The sequence below is a fragment of the Schistocerca gregaria genome, chromosome 4, assembly GCF_023897955.1.
Source record: "Schistocerca gregaria isolate iqSchGreg1 chromosome 4, iqSchGreg1.2, whole genome shotgun sequence".
Lineage (NCBI taxonomy): Eukaryota > Metazoa > Arthropoda > Insecta > Orthoptera > Acrididae > Schistocerca > Schistocerca gregaria.
This window is the reverse complement of record NC_064923.1, coordinates 643922642-643941783: the sequence shown is the minus strand read 5'-3', so window position 1 is coordinate 643941783 and position 19142 is coordinate 643922642. Positions and strand designations below refer to the sequence as shown.

The 19142-nt window shown below is 44.1% G+C and overlaps 1 protein-coding gene across 1 annotated transcript in view; it reads right to left on the bottom strand.

The window, feature by feature from the left end:
- LOC126267846 (uncharacterized) overlaps positions 1–19142 on the bottom strand; it is a 423758-nt gene that overhangs the window by 118205 nt on the left and 286411 nt on the right. Inside the window, exon 3 of the mRNA XM_049973154.1 lies at positions 15923–15987. Coding sequence (XP_049829111.1) covers positions 15923–15987 — 65 coding nt within the window. The remainder of the gene's footprint in view (positions 1–15922; positions 15988–19142) is intronic.

The window sequence follows — 19142 nt, the reverse complement described above, 5'->3', positions numbered from 1 at the left end:
GTAACGCAAGTCGGCAAGGACTCGTCAGCAATGAAGGACTACAATTACTAGCACAAAACATTGTCACTAAGGAGAAATTTGACGGAGTGTAGATGCGTGTCCCTTCTTACTTAATGTAAGATGCCTTGGCTGTAGTAAACTAAATGTTTCCTTCGATAACGTGTCATTCAGTGTACGGTAGGAGAGGATATATTAATTTCCCTTCACTAGCGATTTGTAGGAGCAATTCTAAAATCCCCGTATTTCTCTAAAAAGATTTAGGAAAACCAGACAAGCTACACCATGGCGGCTTGAAGTGGATTTGAACTCATCTCTCACAGCATACGAATCTGCCGTGACAATTCACTCGATTACTGGCGTCAGTGTCATATCGTAATTTTAACACGTGGATTTCATTAGAGTCTGTGTTTGCATGAAGTATGTGTGAACCTGAAGCTTGCACGAGAAAACTGCGTATCTGTTCGTCGAAAACTTATGGACATTAGCATTATTTCCTATAACAGAGCATGAATTTTCAACAGTTGGGGAAAGGTGGTCTTCACTTTTGCATACAGTTTCAGTATTCTGTAAAGAGAAAATAAATAAATAAGACGGTGTAAGTGAACCACATCAGTATAAATTATTCGATGGAACAAATTTGTTTGAACTCAGACAAAAGTAAGAATTATTAGTCTTAAATCTAGGCAACGAGAATCATATTTCTTATAGCGTCTAATTACTAGGTCACACAACTTTTTAAATCGTAACATACTGGAAAAGATGAATTTCTGTCAAGTTGCAAATGGACATTCACTTGAACTAATCAGTATGGGGAAAGTAAAAAGGAATTATTACAAATATATGACATGTTTTAGAACTGCTAACTTTTCTAACAGGTCAGACTGCCTGTGTCTATAACATCACCGTCGTCTCTAACTGTAGTACTGAACGACGAAGCGCAATGCTTGTTGCACTGGATTCTAATTCTGGAGGATGGCGGTTGAAATCCTCCTGAGATCATTCAGATTATGATTTCCCACTGTCTATTTCCTTGCCCTTTCACCTCTATGTCTGTCTCTCTCTCTCTTTCTCTCCCTCTCCATTTCTTAGCGTTCCTTGCCGCCCACTGGACTTTAAACTGTAATCTTTCTTTCGCTTTTTTCTTACTGCTATCAGTAAATACTGAAAGTGAAGAAATTCTTTTTTTTGTAAAGAGCTTTTTTTCATAGAGCAAAACGATTTTCAAAATATATACTTTCATTAAGTGAACACCACCATACGTTTGACGTAACCAAAGCAGCATGCGAAGAGTGCCATAAAGCAGTTTCGCAGATCCCTCATTTGTGGTCTTTGAAATTTATCTACAGTAAGACAGACTCAGCAATTTGTATATCAGTCCTTGAGTGCAAAACCTGCCCGTTTCTACAATCTCTTGTAGTGCAAACTTACATTGCTTATCTTTATCCACTAACAACAACAACAACAACAACAACAAAATCATGAAAACTATCAAAATAAGAGTAATTTGATATTTTTCTTTTCACTTGCAATGCAAAAGGAACACAAAAAACAAAGTTTCACAAATCACGTAGTATTCTTGCGTTCGTAAAGTCTGTAAGGTCGGTATAAACTCCTGAAGTGAAAATATCAGCCAGACGAGGGAAATTGGGGTTGGGCTAACAAAGGAAATGAAGATGTAAAGCCAACACGTCATCTATATTGTTCACCTTGCTCACGGCTGTTGTAAAAAGCTAGATGACAAAATGTAGCTCTAGTACCACACCCTACTGAAGCGCATCCGAGAAATTGAAGTTCAGAGTTTTATGAGCCTGCTGAGTACCATACCAGAGGGCCAGCCGTCGAGCAGGGGCGCTAGTGCAACTGGCTAAGGTAGCAAACTGTAGGTCTGCGTTCGAGTGACACAATTTTATTTTTTCCTATAACCTTCCTTAAAATACTTGTATCGCAAAAACTAATCATGTTTCGTCGGAAATGAATAACAAATAATAAACTTAATCTTCTCCGTTTCTTTTCCTGGCCTTTATCCCTTACCTTCACACGGTCGGCGTGTTAATTATTGGATCTGGCAATGTTGGTGGTAAACGGTGACCAGTTGTCCTTTCTGTCGCCACCCCGTTCCACACCGGGACGGAATTTGTGTACACCAACTGTCTGCTGTAGTTTTATCACATGTGAAAGTGTGCGAACTTTTTTTTAAATGTTTGCGAACGTGTAACTGAGGCAGCACGTGGGTACCGGCCCGGTATTCACCTAGTTGGATGTGGGAAACCGTCTGAAAACCACATCAAGACTGACTAGCACTCCGGTCCTTGTCACTGATCCGTCGAGAGGATTCAGTCCGTAGTCGGCGCGTTGCCCCGTATACCGGAAGAAGCATGTCAACGCGCGCGACTGAACGCGCTGGTCGATAATCACCTTAGTCGTTGTGGTAAATTCGTGACGTGGTATAATACAGGTGTAGCTGGACTTGGTAACTATACGAACATTTATTTATCGATACATGCATGCGCATATTGCAAATACAGTGTATATTAATCAAAACAGGTACGGGCTGGCGTGACTTCACGTGAGTGTATCGATTAATGAATAATCATTACTTTTCGATTCCTTATTATACTTTGACTACGGCTCGCCACAAATGTGCCACAGCGATTATGACATTGGTGTTAAACTTTCCCGAAGAAACATAACTTAATGTGGCGAACCAAGTGTTTGGTGAGAGATCTTGAAGCACCCCCTTAGAAAATTTTTATAAATGACAGTGCTGGAAAACCTCTACGTTATTTGATTTTCAAACAGCTGAGCAGAACTGAACGTACTAATAATAACCTTTACCTTTCATGAATCACTTACCTCACAAAAATCTTCGTTACTCGTACTATTGCAATACAGCGAGCGCCAATACTGCCAGCTAAATAAAAGATTCTAACTACGGAAGGCACTAACTACTCATAGGCATAGTTAGCAAATGAAAGATTTTGATAGAGCACAATGTGTTTACGTTAATAATGTTCAAAAGTCATCGTATATGTATTAGTTCATGATAGCCAATATTACAAATTTACTTTTTCTGATGGACACACGTCAAGATCATCCGCTCTCAAAACTCCGCCACACATCCACCACTGCTGGTGGCTCACCTCCAACAGCGCAACGCTACACGCTGTTCACATACAGCTGCCCAACACTACAATAGCAAATATTCCAACAATGCAAACAAGCCACAGACTGCACACAGCACAGTCAGTGATTTTCATACAGAGCGTTACGTGGTGTTACCACCATTAAACCTGAACAGCCTACTTACAATCTGACAAAAAAAAAAAAAAAAAACGGTGCTCAAGTGAAGCCAGCTGCACTCAGATACTGCTCGACTGCTGGCACCCAGGTATCGTATCCTACAGACTCATAAAACTTTGAACCTCGATTTCTCGGAAACGTTTGAGGAACGCATCGTACTACAGCAGAATTTATTACATCTACTTCTGTACTTCGAGATGATCAAAACAGTGATACAGAGGGTGTTTTCTGCCCTTGGAGGTGAAGAGGTAAACTGTTCATTACACACTTTGCAGTACATCTACATCTACATTTATACTCCGCAAGCCACCCAACAGTGTGTGGCGGAGGACACTTTACGTGCCACTGTCATTACGTCCCCCCTTTCCTGTTCCACTCGCGTATGGTTCGCGGGGAGAACGACTGCCGGAAAGCCTCCGTGAGCGCTCGAATCTCTGTAATTTTACATTCGTGATCTCCTCGAGAGGTATAAGTAGCGGGAAGCAATATATTCGATACCTCATACAGAAACGCACCCTCTCGAAACCTGGACAACAAGCTACACTGCGATGCAGAGCGCTACTCTTGCAGAGTCTGCCACTTGAGTTTGATAAACATCTCCGTATCGCTATCACGCTTACCAAATTACCCTGTGACGAAACGCGCCGCTCTTCTTTGGATCTTATCTCCTCCGTCAATCCGACCTGCTAAGGATCCCACACTGATGAGCAATACTCAAATATAGGTCGAACGAGTGTTTTGTAAGCCACCTCCTTTATTGGTGGACTACATTTTCTAAGGATTCTCCCAATGAATCTCAACCTGGCACCCGCCTTACCAACAATTAATTTTGTATGATCATTCCGCTTCAATATTTTACAGAAGTAACTGGTACCAGTGTTTGTTCCGCTATCATATAATCATAAAATAAAGGATCTTACTTTCTATGTATTCGCAATACATTACATTTGTCTATGTTAAGGGTCAGTTGCCACTCCCTGCACCAAGTGCCTGTCCGCTGCTGATCTTCCTCCATTTCGCTGCAATTTTCTCTGTATACTACAGCATAATCCGTGAAAAGCCGCTTGGAACTTCTGACAGTACATGCGTCGAGCAAATTGTACACCAGACTTTCCTCTCCATTATACTTACAAGGGTACCTCCCATCGCAACCCCCTCAGATTTAGTTATAAGTTGGCACAGTGGATAGGCCTTGAAAAACTGAACACAGATAAATCGAGAAAACAGGAAGAAGTTGTGTAGGACTATGAAAAAAATAAGCAAAATATACAAACTGAGTAGTCCATGGGCAAGATATACAACATCAAGGGTAATGTGAGGTCAGGAGCGCCGTGGTTCCGTGGTTAGCGTGAGCAGTTGCGCAACGAGAGGTCATTGGTTCAAGTCTTCCCTCGAGTGAGAAGTTTAATTTTTTATTTTCAGACAATTATTATATGTCCGTCCGTCCGTCCGATGCGAGGTAACTGCGCTGTAGTATGGGGACGCTGCACCTAAACGGAAAAATTTGAAAACGTTAAAAACATATGTTTTGACAGAGCACAGGGAAAACTGTGCGACTGTGAAACTATTACATTCATTTGTTGCAGTTTATGTGATAAACTCTTATGTTTTCATCACTTTTTTGGGAGTGAAGAAAACCTAAATCGGGCAAGACAGAAGAATCTTTTTACCCATTCGCCAAGTATACAAGTTAGGTGGGTCGACAACATATTCCTGTCATGTGACGTACATGCCGTCACCAGTGTAGTACAGAATATATCCGACGTGTTTTCCTGTGGATGAATCGGTTGACCTATGATCTTACGATCAAATGTTTTCGGTTCCCATTGGAGAGGCACGTCCTTTCGTCTTCTAATCGCACTGTTTTGCGGTAAGATCGCAAAACACAGACACTAAACTTATTACAGAGAACAGAGAAGTCAATGAACGAACAGTCAGATCACAACTTTGCGAAAATAAAAAAAAGTAAACTTTTCACTAAAGGGAAGACTTGAACCAAGGACCTCTCTTTCCGCAGCTGCTCACGCTAACCACGGAACCACGGCGCTCCTGAGCTCACAGACCCTTGATGTTGTATATTTTCCACATGGCCTACTCAGTTTGATTTTGCTTATTTTTTCATAGTTCCACACAACTTCTTCCTGTTTTCTCGATTGATCTGTGTTCACTTTTTCTAGGCCTATTCACTGTGCCAACTTATAACTAAATCTGAGGGGGGTGCGATGTGGAGGTTCCCTTGTTAGACACAAACACACGTAAGTTGTACATGGTTGAACGGCACATCGTTATCCACGAACGAGGTAACTTAAGGTACTGGTAAACTTGCATCGCCCTCATAAACACGCCTACTGCCATTTGTTTTTGCTGTGTTTTGGTTTTAACAGAAACACCAATGTGTATATCCAGTCCCGCATGCCACGTGCAACACAGAGGCGAGGGCCGATTCAGATCACCTGTTGGTGCGCGTCCGGCGCGTGTCGGGCAGGCAGCGCCTCCAGCGAGCAGATCAGTGGCCGCCTCTCCGCAGCGCGCCTTGGTCGCGACTACCAGAGGCGAAAGAGGCGCGCTGAGGCCGGCTGCACCTGTCGTCCTTGCTGACTGACGCTCCTCAGTTCGGGCTGCACGGCCAGCCCGACAGCGACAAGCAGCATCGCAGTGCCTCGCCTTACATCACCAATTGGCACCCGTACTACAATATGCGCAACCTAAACGTTGGAAAACGCCGCGCATAAAAACAATATTTTTTCGGGGCTCATACCTCGGATTCTGTTAGTGATAAAAAGCTAGGGTCAGCCATTGGTTGTTGTTGTTGTGTTCTTCAGTCCTGAGACTGGTTTGATGCAGCTCTCCATGCTGTGTGTGTGTGTGTGTGTGTGTGTGTGTGTGTGTGTGTGTGTGTGTGTGTGTGTGTGTCAAATCTTATGGGACTTAACTGCTAAGGTCATCAGTTCCTAAGCTTACACACTACTGAACCTAAATTATCCTAACGATATACACACGCACCCGTGTCCGAGGGAGGACTCGAACCTCCGCCGGGACCAGCCATACAGTCTATGACTGCAGCGACTGAGACAGCTCGGCTAATCCCGCTAGGCAAGAGAATAGTGTGCTCAGAGTTTGTCTCGCACACCTTGACTACTGAATAAAAATAATGAACAGAGGACGTCAGTCGCGACTTGACTGAACACTCCTTTCTGGAAAAAATCTCCACGAGTGACACGACATGAACAGACCAGGAAACGACCAAGTGCTGACATTCCGTCAAGGATCGTCACTTTGACTGCATAACTGACGTTGAAGCCAAAAGGCGCGCGAGTGCTTTGTGGTCAAGTGGAAGAGAGCATCAGGAACACCTTAAACATTAAAACGACGATTGAACTCCTCCGTATTTTTATTAACGCAGTTTGGAAACTTTTTGGTCTGACGAGGTATTGCAACCCTCTAAACGGAGCTTGCAATCTCTCGGATAGCAGTTGGACTGATACAGGGGTTCGATTATTGACATCGGAGCAGTGAGTAGCTTAACCCTGCCTTGAGGGCCAAACCGAGGCTATCGAGCCTCCTTTACGTTGACTTGAAGTGTAGCAGAGCACAGAATTTACCCTAGTCTGCCAATAACGTTTCCAGTTAACTGTGCGGTGTATTACGTCACGTAGGTGGTCTCACAGTCGTCTCGAATAGTTCGGGGATTCAGGCTGCGAACGTGAATGCCACATCGCGCGACGTCACGGTAGTTGGGAGACATGGCGGAAGGAAGCTTTTACACATGCCATCATAAAAGCGCAGGGTGGCTACAATTAAACTTTCGCTGCTCAAGCCAGTGCATACAACTTTGTGTAAATGATGTTCAGACTTGCGCTGCAGGATTTGCTTCGAAGTAGTGATACTGTCCTGGCTTGCAGGTAGGCGCTGGTAGCAGTACGGAGATGTAGGGCTGAAACACAAGCATCAGTGTGCGTTACTGACGCAGACAGTCGACATGGATCTGGACAAGTAGAACAGGGCCATACTCGTAAAGCATTTTATTAAAATAGCAGCAGAATTATTGCTGCTCTTCGCGAGTATCGAAGCATTAAAGGAATACGGAGGGACCCTCTTTCCGCACAGGATTTGAAGACCATGAGTCGGGAGTTAGAATTAACTGGGGATTTGGGAATCACGGCAGGCCGACAGTCAGTTGCGCTATATACTGTTGAAACAGTTACTGTTTCCGTGACTGAGAACGTTGAACGGAAACTGTGATCTTCAAGCAGTGCACGAGACGTATGAAGACAGACAAAAATTCCATTTTCAATCTTTCGAAAAGTGCTGCAAGCAGCCGGTCGGAGTGGCCGTGCGGTTCTCGGCGCTACAGTCTGGAACCGAGCGACCGCTACGGCCGCAGGTTCGAATCCTGCCTCGGGCATGGATGTGTGTTAGTTAGGTTTAATTAGTTCTAAGTTCTAGGGGACTGATGACCTCAGAAGTTAAGTCGCATGGTGCTCAGAGCCATTTGTACCAACCATATTTGCTGCGAGCAACTGTGAAACGGTATATGTACAAATGATACCTCTGCCAATACACCGCCCTTACGTACATATTGTTGTTGTGGTCTTCAGTCCTGAGACTGGTTTGATGCAGCTCCCTATGCTACTCTATCCTGTGAAAGCTTCTTCATCTCCCAGTACCTACTGCAACCTACATCCTTCTGAATCTGCTTAGTGTATTCATCTCTTGGTCTCCCTCTACGATTTTTACCCTCCAAGCTGCCCCCCAATGCTAAATTTGTGATCCCTTGATGCCTCAGAACATGTCCTACCAAGCGGTCGCTTCTTCTAGTCAAGTTGTCCCACAAACTCCTCCCCAATTCTGTTCAGTACCTCCTCATTAGTTATGTGATCTACTCATCAAATCTTCAGCATGCTTCTGTAGCACCACATTTCAAAAGCTTCTGTTCTCTTCTTGTCCAAACCACTTATCGTCCACGTTTCCTTTCCATACATGGCTACACTCGATACAAATACTTTCAGAAACGACTTCCTGACACTTAAATCTATACTCGACGTTTATAAATTCCTCTTCTTCAGAAACGCTTTCCTTGCCATTGCCAGTCTACAATTTATATACTCTCTACTTCAACCATCATCAGTTATTTTGCTCCCCAAATAGCAAAACTCCTTTACTACTTAAAGTGTCTCATTTCCTAATCTAATTCCCTCAGCATCACCTGAGTTAATTCGACTACATTCCATTATCCTCGTTTTGATTTTGGTCTCTGACAGAATTACAATGTCATCGGCGAACCTTAGAGTTTTTATTTCTTCTCCATGGATTTTAATACCTACACCGAATTTTGCTTTTGATTCCTTTACTGCTTGCTCAATATACAGATTGAATAACAAGGGGAGAGGCTACACCCCTGTCTGGCTCCCTTCCCAACCACTACTTCTGTTTCATGTCCCTCGACTCTTATAACTGCCATCTGGTTTCTGTACAAATTGTAAGTAGCCTTTCGCTCCCTGTATTTTACCCCTGCCACCTTTAGAATTTGAAAGAGGGTATTCCAATCAACATTGTCAAAATCCATTGGTATAGGAACCATTTCTATACCCAAGAGAAGGATCCTCTTACTGTAATTATTCTATAGTGCAGGGTGAAAGTTGGCTATGTTCTTTTGCCGGATGGTGTCCTTAAGATTCGGTTGCCACTGGATTCGATGCCAAACTAGACGCGATCTTGAGGCCGCTGGAGCACATGAGATCTGCCATCCCTGCTAAATTCCTCGTCTGTTTCGACTCGCTGAGTGCCCTTCAGTTTCTGCAACGCTTGTGTCTAAGTCACTTTAATGCAAGACGCCCTCCTGCGGCAACGCAAGCTGGTGAAGGTGATGCCCTTCCGCTGGGTTCCGGAGAAAATGGGTATTGCGGGGAACGAAATGACGGATATAACAGCCAAGGAGGGGTGTCGTGTTCCTCAGTTACTTCATTATGCCTTCCCCCAGCATGCTGTCGTCTCCCTGTTGTACGGAGACATGCGTCAGTGGGAAGATGAGGGGCTGGAAGTAATGGACAACAAGCTCCGTCCAGTAAAGCCCACAACGCGGCCTTGGTCTACCTCCTTCCAGCCACACAGATGGCTCGTGGTTCTCCTTACTCGTCTTCGCATAGGCCACAGCCCTATGATACATGGCTTCTTGCTCCGGTGAGAGGACCCTCCAATGTGTGGTGCTTGTGGCGTGCAGATTTTATTAGATTGTGTTTTATTTTCCAACCAGCGTTAAGTAACGTTCAAACGAATGTGGTGAGAGTTTAAGGTTTTGTGACTTGTCCGTCTTGCTTCCAAAAAATTTAGGGAGAAATTTTTAACGTGTTAACAGGCTCATCTATGTTTTTTGTAAGTGGTCTGCAGTCATATTTTCAAGTGCCTTTCTCTTAGCTCCTCTGCCATTTTATTTCTGTTTTTATCCCAGTTATAGCACATTTAACACTTTGTCCGTTTTCTCAAGGCGTGTGAGATAGAGCGATTGGGTAGGTCAAAGCGAGTTAGGTGGGAATGAATGCATCGGCGTCATTTTAGTGGTGTTACAACTATTTTCGTAATTTTATCCACATTCCTTTCTTTTAATGTGTGTAAGGACGCTGATAACCTTGTCCTTGAACGCTCGTAAGCTCTACACACACGCAAACACACACAACACACACACACACACACACACACACACACACACACACACGGGGTTGAAGTTTGAATATAGCACACTTCTACCATTTTACACAAATGGAGCAAATCCTTTGGTTCTTTTTCCATCATATGTGATCTACGCTGCTCTTAAGGGGCTTATGTAGGCCCCATTTGGTTCATGGGTGGTTACCAAGAATGTCCGAAGAAAGCGTTTTCCCACCATTTTTTCGCCGTCGTCAGCGAATATCTAAATGACTAATTATAGAACATTGTTCAGATTTTAGCTGGGAGTGCCATCTCTTTGTTTTTAAACGTCTTTCTCCGTTATCGAGAAACACAACATAGTTTTTGGGTACCAAAACTGAGCAGCGGATGCCGAGACGGCTATGCACAGCAAGTGTCTGAAATTTTTGCAATGTATTCCTGAGATCCAGATCTCGAACTATCTGCAAAATTTTCTTGGTATCTTCACTCATTTGCAAGATACAGAGGTCCAAAGTTACCCTACTTGTACACGTAAAATACGCACTTAAAATCTGGTGTGACGCTAAAACGCAGCTTATAAAGTGACACAGCAGGGAAAAATTCGCTGTAGAGTGTCTCCGTTATCATCAGAAGGTTCTGGGAACCCCATGCTGGAGTACTCAAGCACATGAAAACTTTTTGTGCACGTAAAATCCGGTCTGAAGTGTAAATTTAGTTTTTCGTTGTTTGAATTTCATATACGTAAAGTATTAAGATTTTGCTCACACACAAAGTTAATTTCATATGAGTGACACGCCATACTGTAACGTGCAAAAGAAGAGAACCAGCGGAAAAATGCTCCTGAAGGAACACATAAAAGTGAATATTCTCTTGTTTAAAAGAATGAAAAGTGGGGCACCAGCTGCTTCGTTTTACCTTCCTCAGCACCTCTAAAAGTTTCCCCAAAAACTTTTGCATGAAAACTTATTCGCGTTTCCTTATTCTGAGAGAAAATGAGAAAGTGGTAGTGTGAAAGAGACAGAAAAGTAATACATATTGGAAGATAGTAGACAATGGATGTGATATAGATAAAGCGAAGGAGACAGCTGCAGTGTGACAGAAAGAGAGGGTTACAGTGGCAGAGGAAGATAGTTGACATTGGCAGAGGAGTGCTAGGAACACAGAGAAGGAGACAGTGCCAGTGGAGACGGAGTAAGGGGAAGGAGAAGGTGAAATGGAGGATGATCAGCGATAATGAGAGACAGTGTCTATGACAATGATAACGAGGAAGAGAGAGATAGTGACGGTGAGAATAATGGCAGCAGTGGGAAGGAATGAATGAGATAATAGCAGTAAGAGAGAGCAAGAGGGAGACAGAAACAACGATAGGAGACAGTTTTAGTAGGACAGAACGAAGTAGATTATGGGTAGGAAAGAGTTGGAGAGACAAAAGGAGGTAATGACAATGAGTTAGGCTAAATAAGTGAGTGAGAATGGGTAGTGGGAGTGAATGGATATCAGAGACTTACAACGATGGACTAATGGGTATGAGCGAGTTATTGTACATTTAGAGGAGCTTGGGGGAGTGAGCGGTGAGTTGCATGTTAAACAGAGCGCGCATATATTCATATGCAGGGGGGCTTGCTGTTCATAATGCAACCCTAAATCGGTTCTTCAAATTCCATTTTGTATTACCATTTATTAATATTTTTAAAGGTGCTGAGGAAGACAGAATGAGGCAGATGGTACCCACTTTCCACTCAGTCTTTTAATCGGGAGCATATTCGCTTTTTTGTGCCCCGATAGAAGTATTTTTCTGCTGGCCTACGCTTCACTGTACACAGCGTCGAACAACACTACATGGTTGAGTAAAATCTCCTTGGTTTACAAGCCACGTCCATTCGAGTAAAATACTAGAGCTCTTAATAGGTGTCCCCAACATAAAGTTTACTGTCGAAATGGAGAGTGGTTGCAAGCTTCAACTCTTGGACGTTTTAGTTGAACGGAAGACAGGAGGCTGGCTTGGATATTAATGTGTATAGGAAGTCTACTCATACTGACCGATACTTGAAGGCCATTAGTTTTTACCAAACTGTACACTGGAGAGCGGATCTCAACATATTAGTACATAGGACGAATATTATTTCTGACGACGACCATCTACAGTCGCAATTTGAGCATCCGAGATGCGTTTTCAGGGGAAATGGTTACGGCAAAGGACTGACTGCAAAGGTTTTCATGTTCCACCGACAAACGACACTCATGAAACGGCGAAAGGGCAAAGCCGGGAACATTACTTCCGTGTTGTGGGACAACGACTTGCGAGACAGGACGCATGCTGCAGAGAATGGACGGAGGCCGACGTTCTGGTCCGCCTCCAAGATACGAGACATGTTGCGCCTTGTTAAAGGCAACGTAGGTCTTAGAGTTCCAGGCGTGTACGGCGTACCCAGCGAATGCAGGAGTGTTTACATGAGACAAAATATTCGCACTGTTGCTAAGCGTTGTTCTGAGCAGTCACGATATATGAAGCAAGGGGAGCTTGAGGAGTCGACTGCAGCGGAACATTACCTAGAAAATCGACATAAGATACAATTTCAAAAGCTGCATTCTACCTCCAAAAGCCCGTTCACGGTTTAAGCGCATTGATTTAAGCTTTTACTATACGCATGACTGCAAATCTTAAGTTACATGTTTGTCCGCCATATGCTGTTGGCTGACTACCTTCGAGGATTTTGTTCATGCATATAAAGTAGGTTTTATTGGTTGACTGCCATGGTATTGTAAACATACCTTGTAATTTCGTTACTTGTAAGGTTTGTATTTTTTTAACTTTTTTTTTTGGCCTTGGTCAATGTTGTATATGAATGCGATCTTTTTTTTACAGCTGTAGCTTGAAGAGGCATGAAGCCGAAACTGACCAATAGTGGGAAATGAACAATAATTATAGACAAAGGTGTAAAATCATGTGAATTGTTTCTTCTGCACATCTGCGAAAAAAAACTTTTTTGTGCATTAAGAACAAGTCATTAACAAAAGACGCAATCTCTTGCACACATGTGCGAAATAAGAATCTTCTTCTGCGTGACATTCAATGGCGTGTTGTTAAACATTATGCTAAACAGAGATTTATTAGACAAATCTGAAAGAAATAAAATTCATCCACGACAGGTGAGGCATACATACGACCCTTGCTTGACAGGTTATCGAGTACTGATAGTCAATTTGTTATCTTGCCAGACAGGATAAATAGAAGAGGCAGAGTAGATCCAACGAGGAGCGGCGGAATTCGTCACGGTATCGCTTAGTAAGTGCTAAGCGCGAGTGGCGGACGCTACAAAGGAGGCCTCGTGTGTCGCGGAGAGACTTACTGCTGAAATTCTAGGAGTGTACATGAAAAATCAGACTACGGATTACTTCCACGTACACTGCCAGTCAAATGTTTCCGATTACCTATCAAAGCTATGGATTTTTGGTTAAAACAGGGATTTCGTTTTGAAAATTCTGTTCTGTCCCCATCCCGATAATAACCCAACATATAAAGACTAAGCGTCTCTGTTGAGTGTTCGCCTAGAGGGGCAATGATGAGTATCCACAACAACACTGACGTGCCTTTACCTAAGAACGTTCCATTCGAATAGACCTCATTCCTTCTGCTGTCTGTGTACCATACAGTACAGTGTATGGGTCTAGCAGTATGTTTGTATACGTGATCAGGCTCATACCGTATTATGCCATAATAGGACAGAAACAGGAGACTGCAACTGAAAACGTACTCTAATTGTAGCTCTGCATCAGGTAGGCTGTTATACTATGAAGGCACCAACGGAAGCTGGCATAGTCTAGTCTGCAGTGGTGTATACGTTGTAGCGGTTCAAGCAAACTGATGCCAATGCAAGTGTAACGCGAACTGGAGGACGTTAACATCATGTAGGGAAGATCAGTTCACATGTGTACAGAATAAACGTCAGAGGACTCCTACAGCTCCTGAAATTCGCGAGGAAACAGATAGTATGTGAGCGGCTTCAATCTCTGTCTCCATGAAAAAGGTTTAAAGGATGCAAAGCGGGCAAAAGACCTTTATTACGCAAACAAAGTAAGGTGAAACGATTGCAATGGGCACAGCAACATAAAAATTGTAGCGTGCAGCAATGGTCCAAGGTGCTATTCACGGACGAATCTAAGTCTGAAGTATCTGGACGCCATCGTCGAAAGTTTTGTCATCGGCTTCGTGAAGGAAGTGTGAAGCGTAGTGTGTGACACCAACGTGAAGCCTGGTGGAGGATCGGTCATGGTGTGGTGATGTTTTGGGGGGTGATAAAGTCCGTGGTCTACTGAAAATTAATGAACGTTGACGAAGGAAGGATACAACAGTATACTTACGAGTTATGGGTTTGTTCTACAACAGCAGCACAACGATCCCAAAAATGCTTCTACACAGTGCATAGGATGAGTCAACGTAAAAGAGAAATCCGGAAACTAAGGAATGTGATATGGACACTCAGTCATCTGACTTAAATCTCAATCATTTATGGCATGAACTAGACGGGGATGTCAGAAAACGGAATAATTTCCAGACGTGTTGGACTACAATATCTATAAAACAGTACAAGATATTATCTCCAGAATGCAAAGAGTTCTTGCAGCTGTTCTGAGAACAAGAGGTGAATACTCTGAAGAGAATTAAATCCAAACCATGTTGTACTGAACTTAATGATAGAAAAATATTGATTTTTTTATGTATTTAGTCTGTACAGTGTGTTTGTACGCTGAAATGAAGTATACAGCTTTTTTCATGGGCGATCGCAAACTTTTGACCGGTAGTATACTTCTCGCAAAATGATTACAACGAGAAAAAGGGAGAAATTAAAAGGCGAGGCTCGAATTGCTGAGAATCGTTCTTCCGATGCGCAATTCGCAAATGGAGCTGTGAAAAGCGGAAATTATTATTGGCTTCTATCTCGGGTTCTTCGACCGACGTTCGTCTGGTGATATTACTGACGTTTCGCTAGCACGAGTGGCTGGCTTTGATAAAGCTTCACCCTCTACTACCGGTGATGAAATGGAGCCGAGTTCGCGGCCTCAGACTAAATGTACCTGGCGCTCTGACGTCCGAGGGCTTCTCCGCTGTCATTTTCGGTCCGGTTCTCCTCTTGCTACCTGCGACGGTCGTTCGCTGCAGAACGGGAAGCCAGCATCTGTTTACCTTAAGGCTTTCTTCTTTCTCGTTAAAGCTATTCCCGTATTTTTGTATTTTTACAGTTTCTCTGAACAAGAGGGTGTGATAGTGCTTCTCTACAGCCAGAACTTACGTGTCGGCGAATTTTATTACGTGGTCGGACTCACTCAGCGCGTGCTCTGCCACGGACGATTTCTCCACCTGCCCCAACCTGCATGTCGCTTACGTTCTTTGATCCTGGTGTTGATTGATCGGCCAGTCATTCCGACATAAAATTTTCGCATGTGCATGGTATGATACATGGTACATATAGTCTGCCGCCGCGAGCACCAGTTCATCACCGGCAATGGAGGGTGAAGCTCTGACAACGCCAGCCACTCGTGCTGGCGAAACGTCAGTCAAATCATCAGAGGAAAGTCGGCTGAAGAACAGACACCTGTAGGCAGTTTGTCAACAAGTGGCCACGAAAGCCTAAACAACTTTGAAATTATTTTTGTTTCTGAATTACGATGCGTCACACACTGTAAGGTGGTCTTAAATAACAAAGATATTATCAGTGTAAAGTGGAACTGCTGGACTGATATAAGAACTTATCTGAAGGCCTTAATGTTGCGTGCGCGATCTGCGGAATAAGTGAAGTGAAGAGTGGACGCGTAAGAAAGGCCGGAAACGTGTAATGACGCGGAATGTTGGAATCGCAACATGATAGTGAGTTGAGGATGGACTGCCGGCGGTGAAGCGGGAACGTAAGGTAGAGTAGGATGGGGCAGGAGGAGAGGGAGTGCCTGGTAATGGCGCGGGAGCGAGCGAGCGCCCTACCTGCACACGTGTCTCTCCCGTGTCTGCACGCACGCTGCCTCCGCGGCCGCCGCTGGTAGCTGCGTCTGCAACAGGAACAGTCAGACGTTGTATTTGTGTCAGGAAGGAGCAACTGGGGACAGCGTCTAGCAACGTATGGTAAACACACTGTAATAAAAAAATTACAGACCACGAAAGGATTATCTATATGAGATGTAAATCGGTAGATGTACAGACAGTCAAATGATAAAAATTTCAGAAAAATTGAATAATTTATTCAAGGTAAAGACCTTCGCAAACTGAAAAAGTCAAGAATGCTTTCGTCCACCTCTTGGCCTTATACGAACAGTTATTCGGTATTGATTAGTACACTACTGGCCATTAAAATTGCTACACCAAGAAGAAATGCAGGCGATAAACGGGTATTCATTGGACAAATGTATTATACTAGTACTGACATGTGATTACATTTTCACGCAATTAGGGTGCATAAATCATGAGAAATCCGTACCCAGAACAGCCACCTCTGGCCGTAATAACGGCCTTGATACGTCTGGCCATTAAGTAAAACAGAGCTTGAATGGCGTGTACAGGTACAGCTGCACATGCAGCTTCAACACGATACCACAGTTCATCAAGAGAAGTGACTGGCGTATTGTGACGAGCCAGTTGCTCGGCCACATTTTCAGTTGGTGAGAGATCTGGAGAATGTGCTGGCCAGGGCAGCAGCCGAACATTTTCTGTATCCAGAAAGGCCCGTACAGGACCTGCAACATGCGGTCGTGTATTATCCTGCTGAAATGTAGGGTTTCGCAGTGATCGAATGAAGGGTAGAGAAACGGGTCGTAACACATCTGAAATGTAACGTCCACTGTTCAAAGTGCCGTCAATGCGAACAAGAGGTGACTGAGACGTGTAACCATCACGCCGGGTGATATGCCAGTGTGGCGATGACGAATACACGCTTCCATTGTGCGTTCACCGCGATGTCGCCAAACACGGATGCGACCACCATGATGCTGTAAACAGAACCTGGATTCATCCGAATGAAATGACGTTTTGCCGTTTGTGCACCCAGGTTCGTCGTTGAGTATACCATCGCAGGCGCTCATGTCTGTGATGCAGCTTCGAGAGTAACCGCAGCCATGGTCTCCGAGCTGATAGTCCATGCTGCTGCAAACGTCGTCGAATTATTCGTGCAGATGGTTGTTGTCTTGCAAACGTCCCCATCTGTTGACTCAGGGATCGAGACGCTGCTGCACGATCCGTTACAGCCATGCGGATAAGATGCCTGTCATGTCGACTGCTAGTGATACGAGGCCGCTCCGTCTTACCCTCCTGAACCCACCGATTCCATATTCTGCTAACAGTCATTGGATCTCGACCAACGCGAGCAGAAATGTCACGATACGATAAACCGTAATCGCGATAGGCTACAATCCGACCTTTATCAGAGTCGGAAACGTGATGGTACGCATTTCTCGTCCTTACATAAGGCATCACGACAACGTTTCACCAGGCAACGCCGGTCAGCTGCTGTTTGTGTGTGAGAAATCAGTTCGAAACTTTCCTCATGTCAACACGTTGTAGGTGTCGCCACCGACGCCAACCCTGTGTGAATGCTCTGAAAAGCTAATCATTTGCATGTCACAGCATCTTCTTCCTGTAGGTTAAATTTCGCGTCTGTAGCACGTCATCTTCGTGATGTAGCAATTTTAATGGCCAGTAGTGTTGCTACGGAGCTGGTTGGAACTCCCTGCCCATAATCCACGAAACGTTCTCAACTTCGGAGATATTCGACGACCTTTCTGACCGATGCAGGGTTCTCAACCTCGAAGACAAGCAGTAAAATCACTCGTCGTGTAAGGGTGGGCATTATCTTGCGGAAATGTGAGCCAAAGATGGTTTGCGATGAAGGGCAACATAACGGGGCGTACAACATCGTCAACATATCTCTGTGCTCTAAAGGTGCTGCGATGTCCTGGTATGAAAAGAAGTGGCACCTCAGACCATCACTCCTGGTTGTCGGGCCTTTGGCAGGTTAGTACTCAGCGCTGTCCAGGGCGCCTCCAGACATGTCTTTGTTGGTCGCCGGGGTTTTTTTCTAAGCGGGTCTAATCACTGGAAACAATTATTCTCCGTCAATGAGATTCCAGACGGAAGCTCTACGTGGTTTCCAAACTCTTACTTGGCGAGCAAGATCACCGGATCTCTCTCCAGCTGAGAATGTTCAAGCATTATGGGCAGGACCCTCTAAAAGACTTTGAATTTTGACAAGGTAACTGGCCAGCTGGACAGAATGCGATACGATATCCCTCAGGAAGACATCCATCAACTTTGTCAATGCCAAGCCGAATAACTGCTTGCCTAATTGCCAGACGTGGACCATCGAGTTGTTCAGTTTGCGTAGCTCTTTCTCTTGAATTAATCATCCAGTTTTTCTGAAATATAATAACTTGTTTGTCTGTACAGGTACATTATATCTGCCGATTCCCGTCTCAATCGGGTAAGTCCTTCATGGTGCAAGGTCGTTTTTTGTTTGTCTTAAAGTGTATTTTAAGACTCTATTCACTACCACTAAGTAAATACATTTTGCAGCTTCATATGGTCTTGTTCGACAGAAAATTTTTGTCAAAATAGACTAACTGAAGTGGAAAATGTTACAGCGTTAACACCTCGCCTGTACGGTACCGAGCTGATACTCCAGCACTGCCTGTAGACTGTGTTTATTAAAATTTCTTCTGATGCGAGCTTATTTCCAGAGTGTCTAGTACAGAGGGAAACCTTCCCTACAGACAAGGAATGGTGTAAGTACTCGAATGTGTCTAACGTTACCGAAGTTTTCATATGGAGATGGTAATACAGTATGCCCGCATGCAAATACCGCTTATCGTGATCTTTCGTATTTGGAAAATGGTCGAATGACAGGTGCGAGGGACGAAACATCATACCTAATAATCACACACAGATAGTACATTGACTGTAGAACGACCGATAACTTGACGGACTGAGGACAACAAGGTGACGGAAGAGTAGGTACGGGTCCTTCCAGAAGGACAGCACCACGAGGACGTCGTAGGATAGTTCGAGTAGTTCTGACGAATAGACCAATAACAACAGCTGAACAGGTTATAGGCAGTATGTCACCACGAACAGCTAGGACAACAAGGTGACGGAAGAGTAGGTACGGGTCCTTCCAGAAGGACCGCACCACGAGGACGTCGTAGGATAGTTCGAGTAG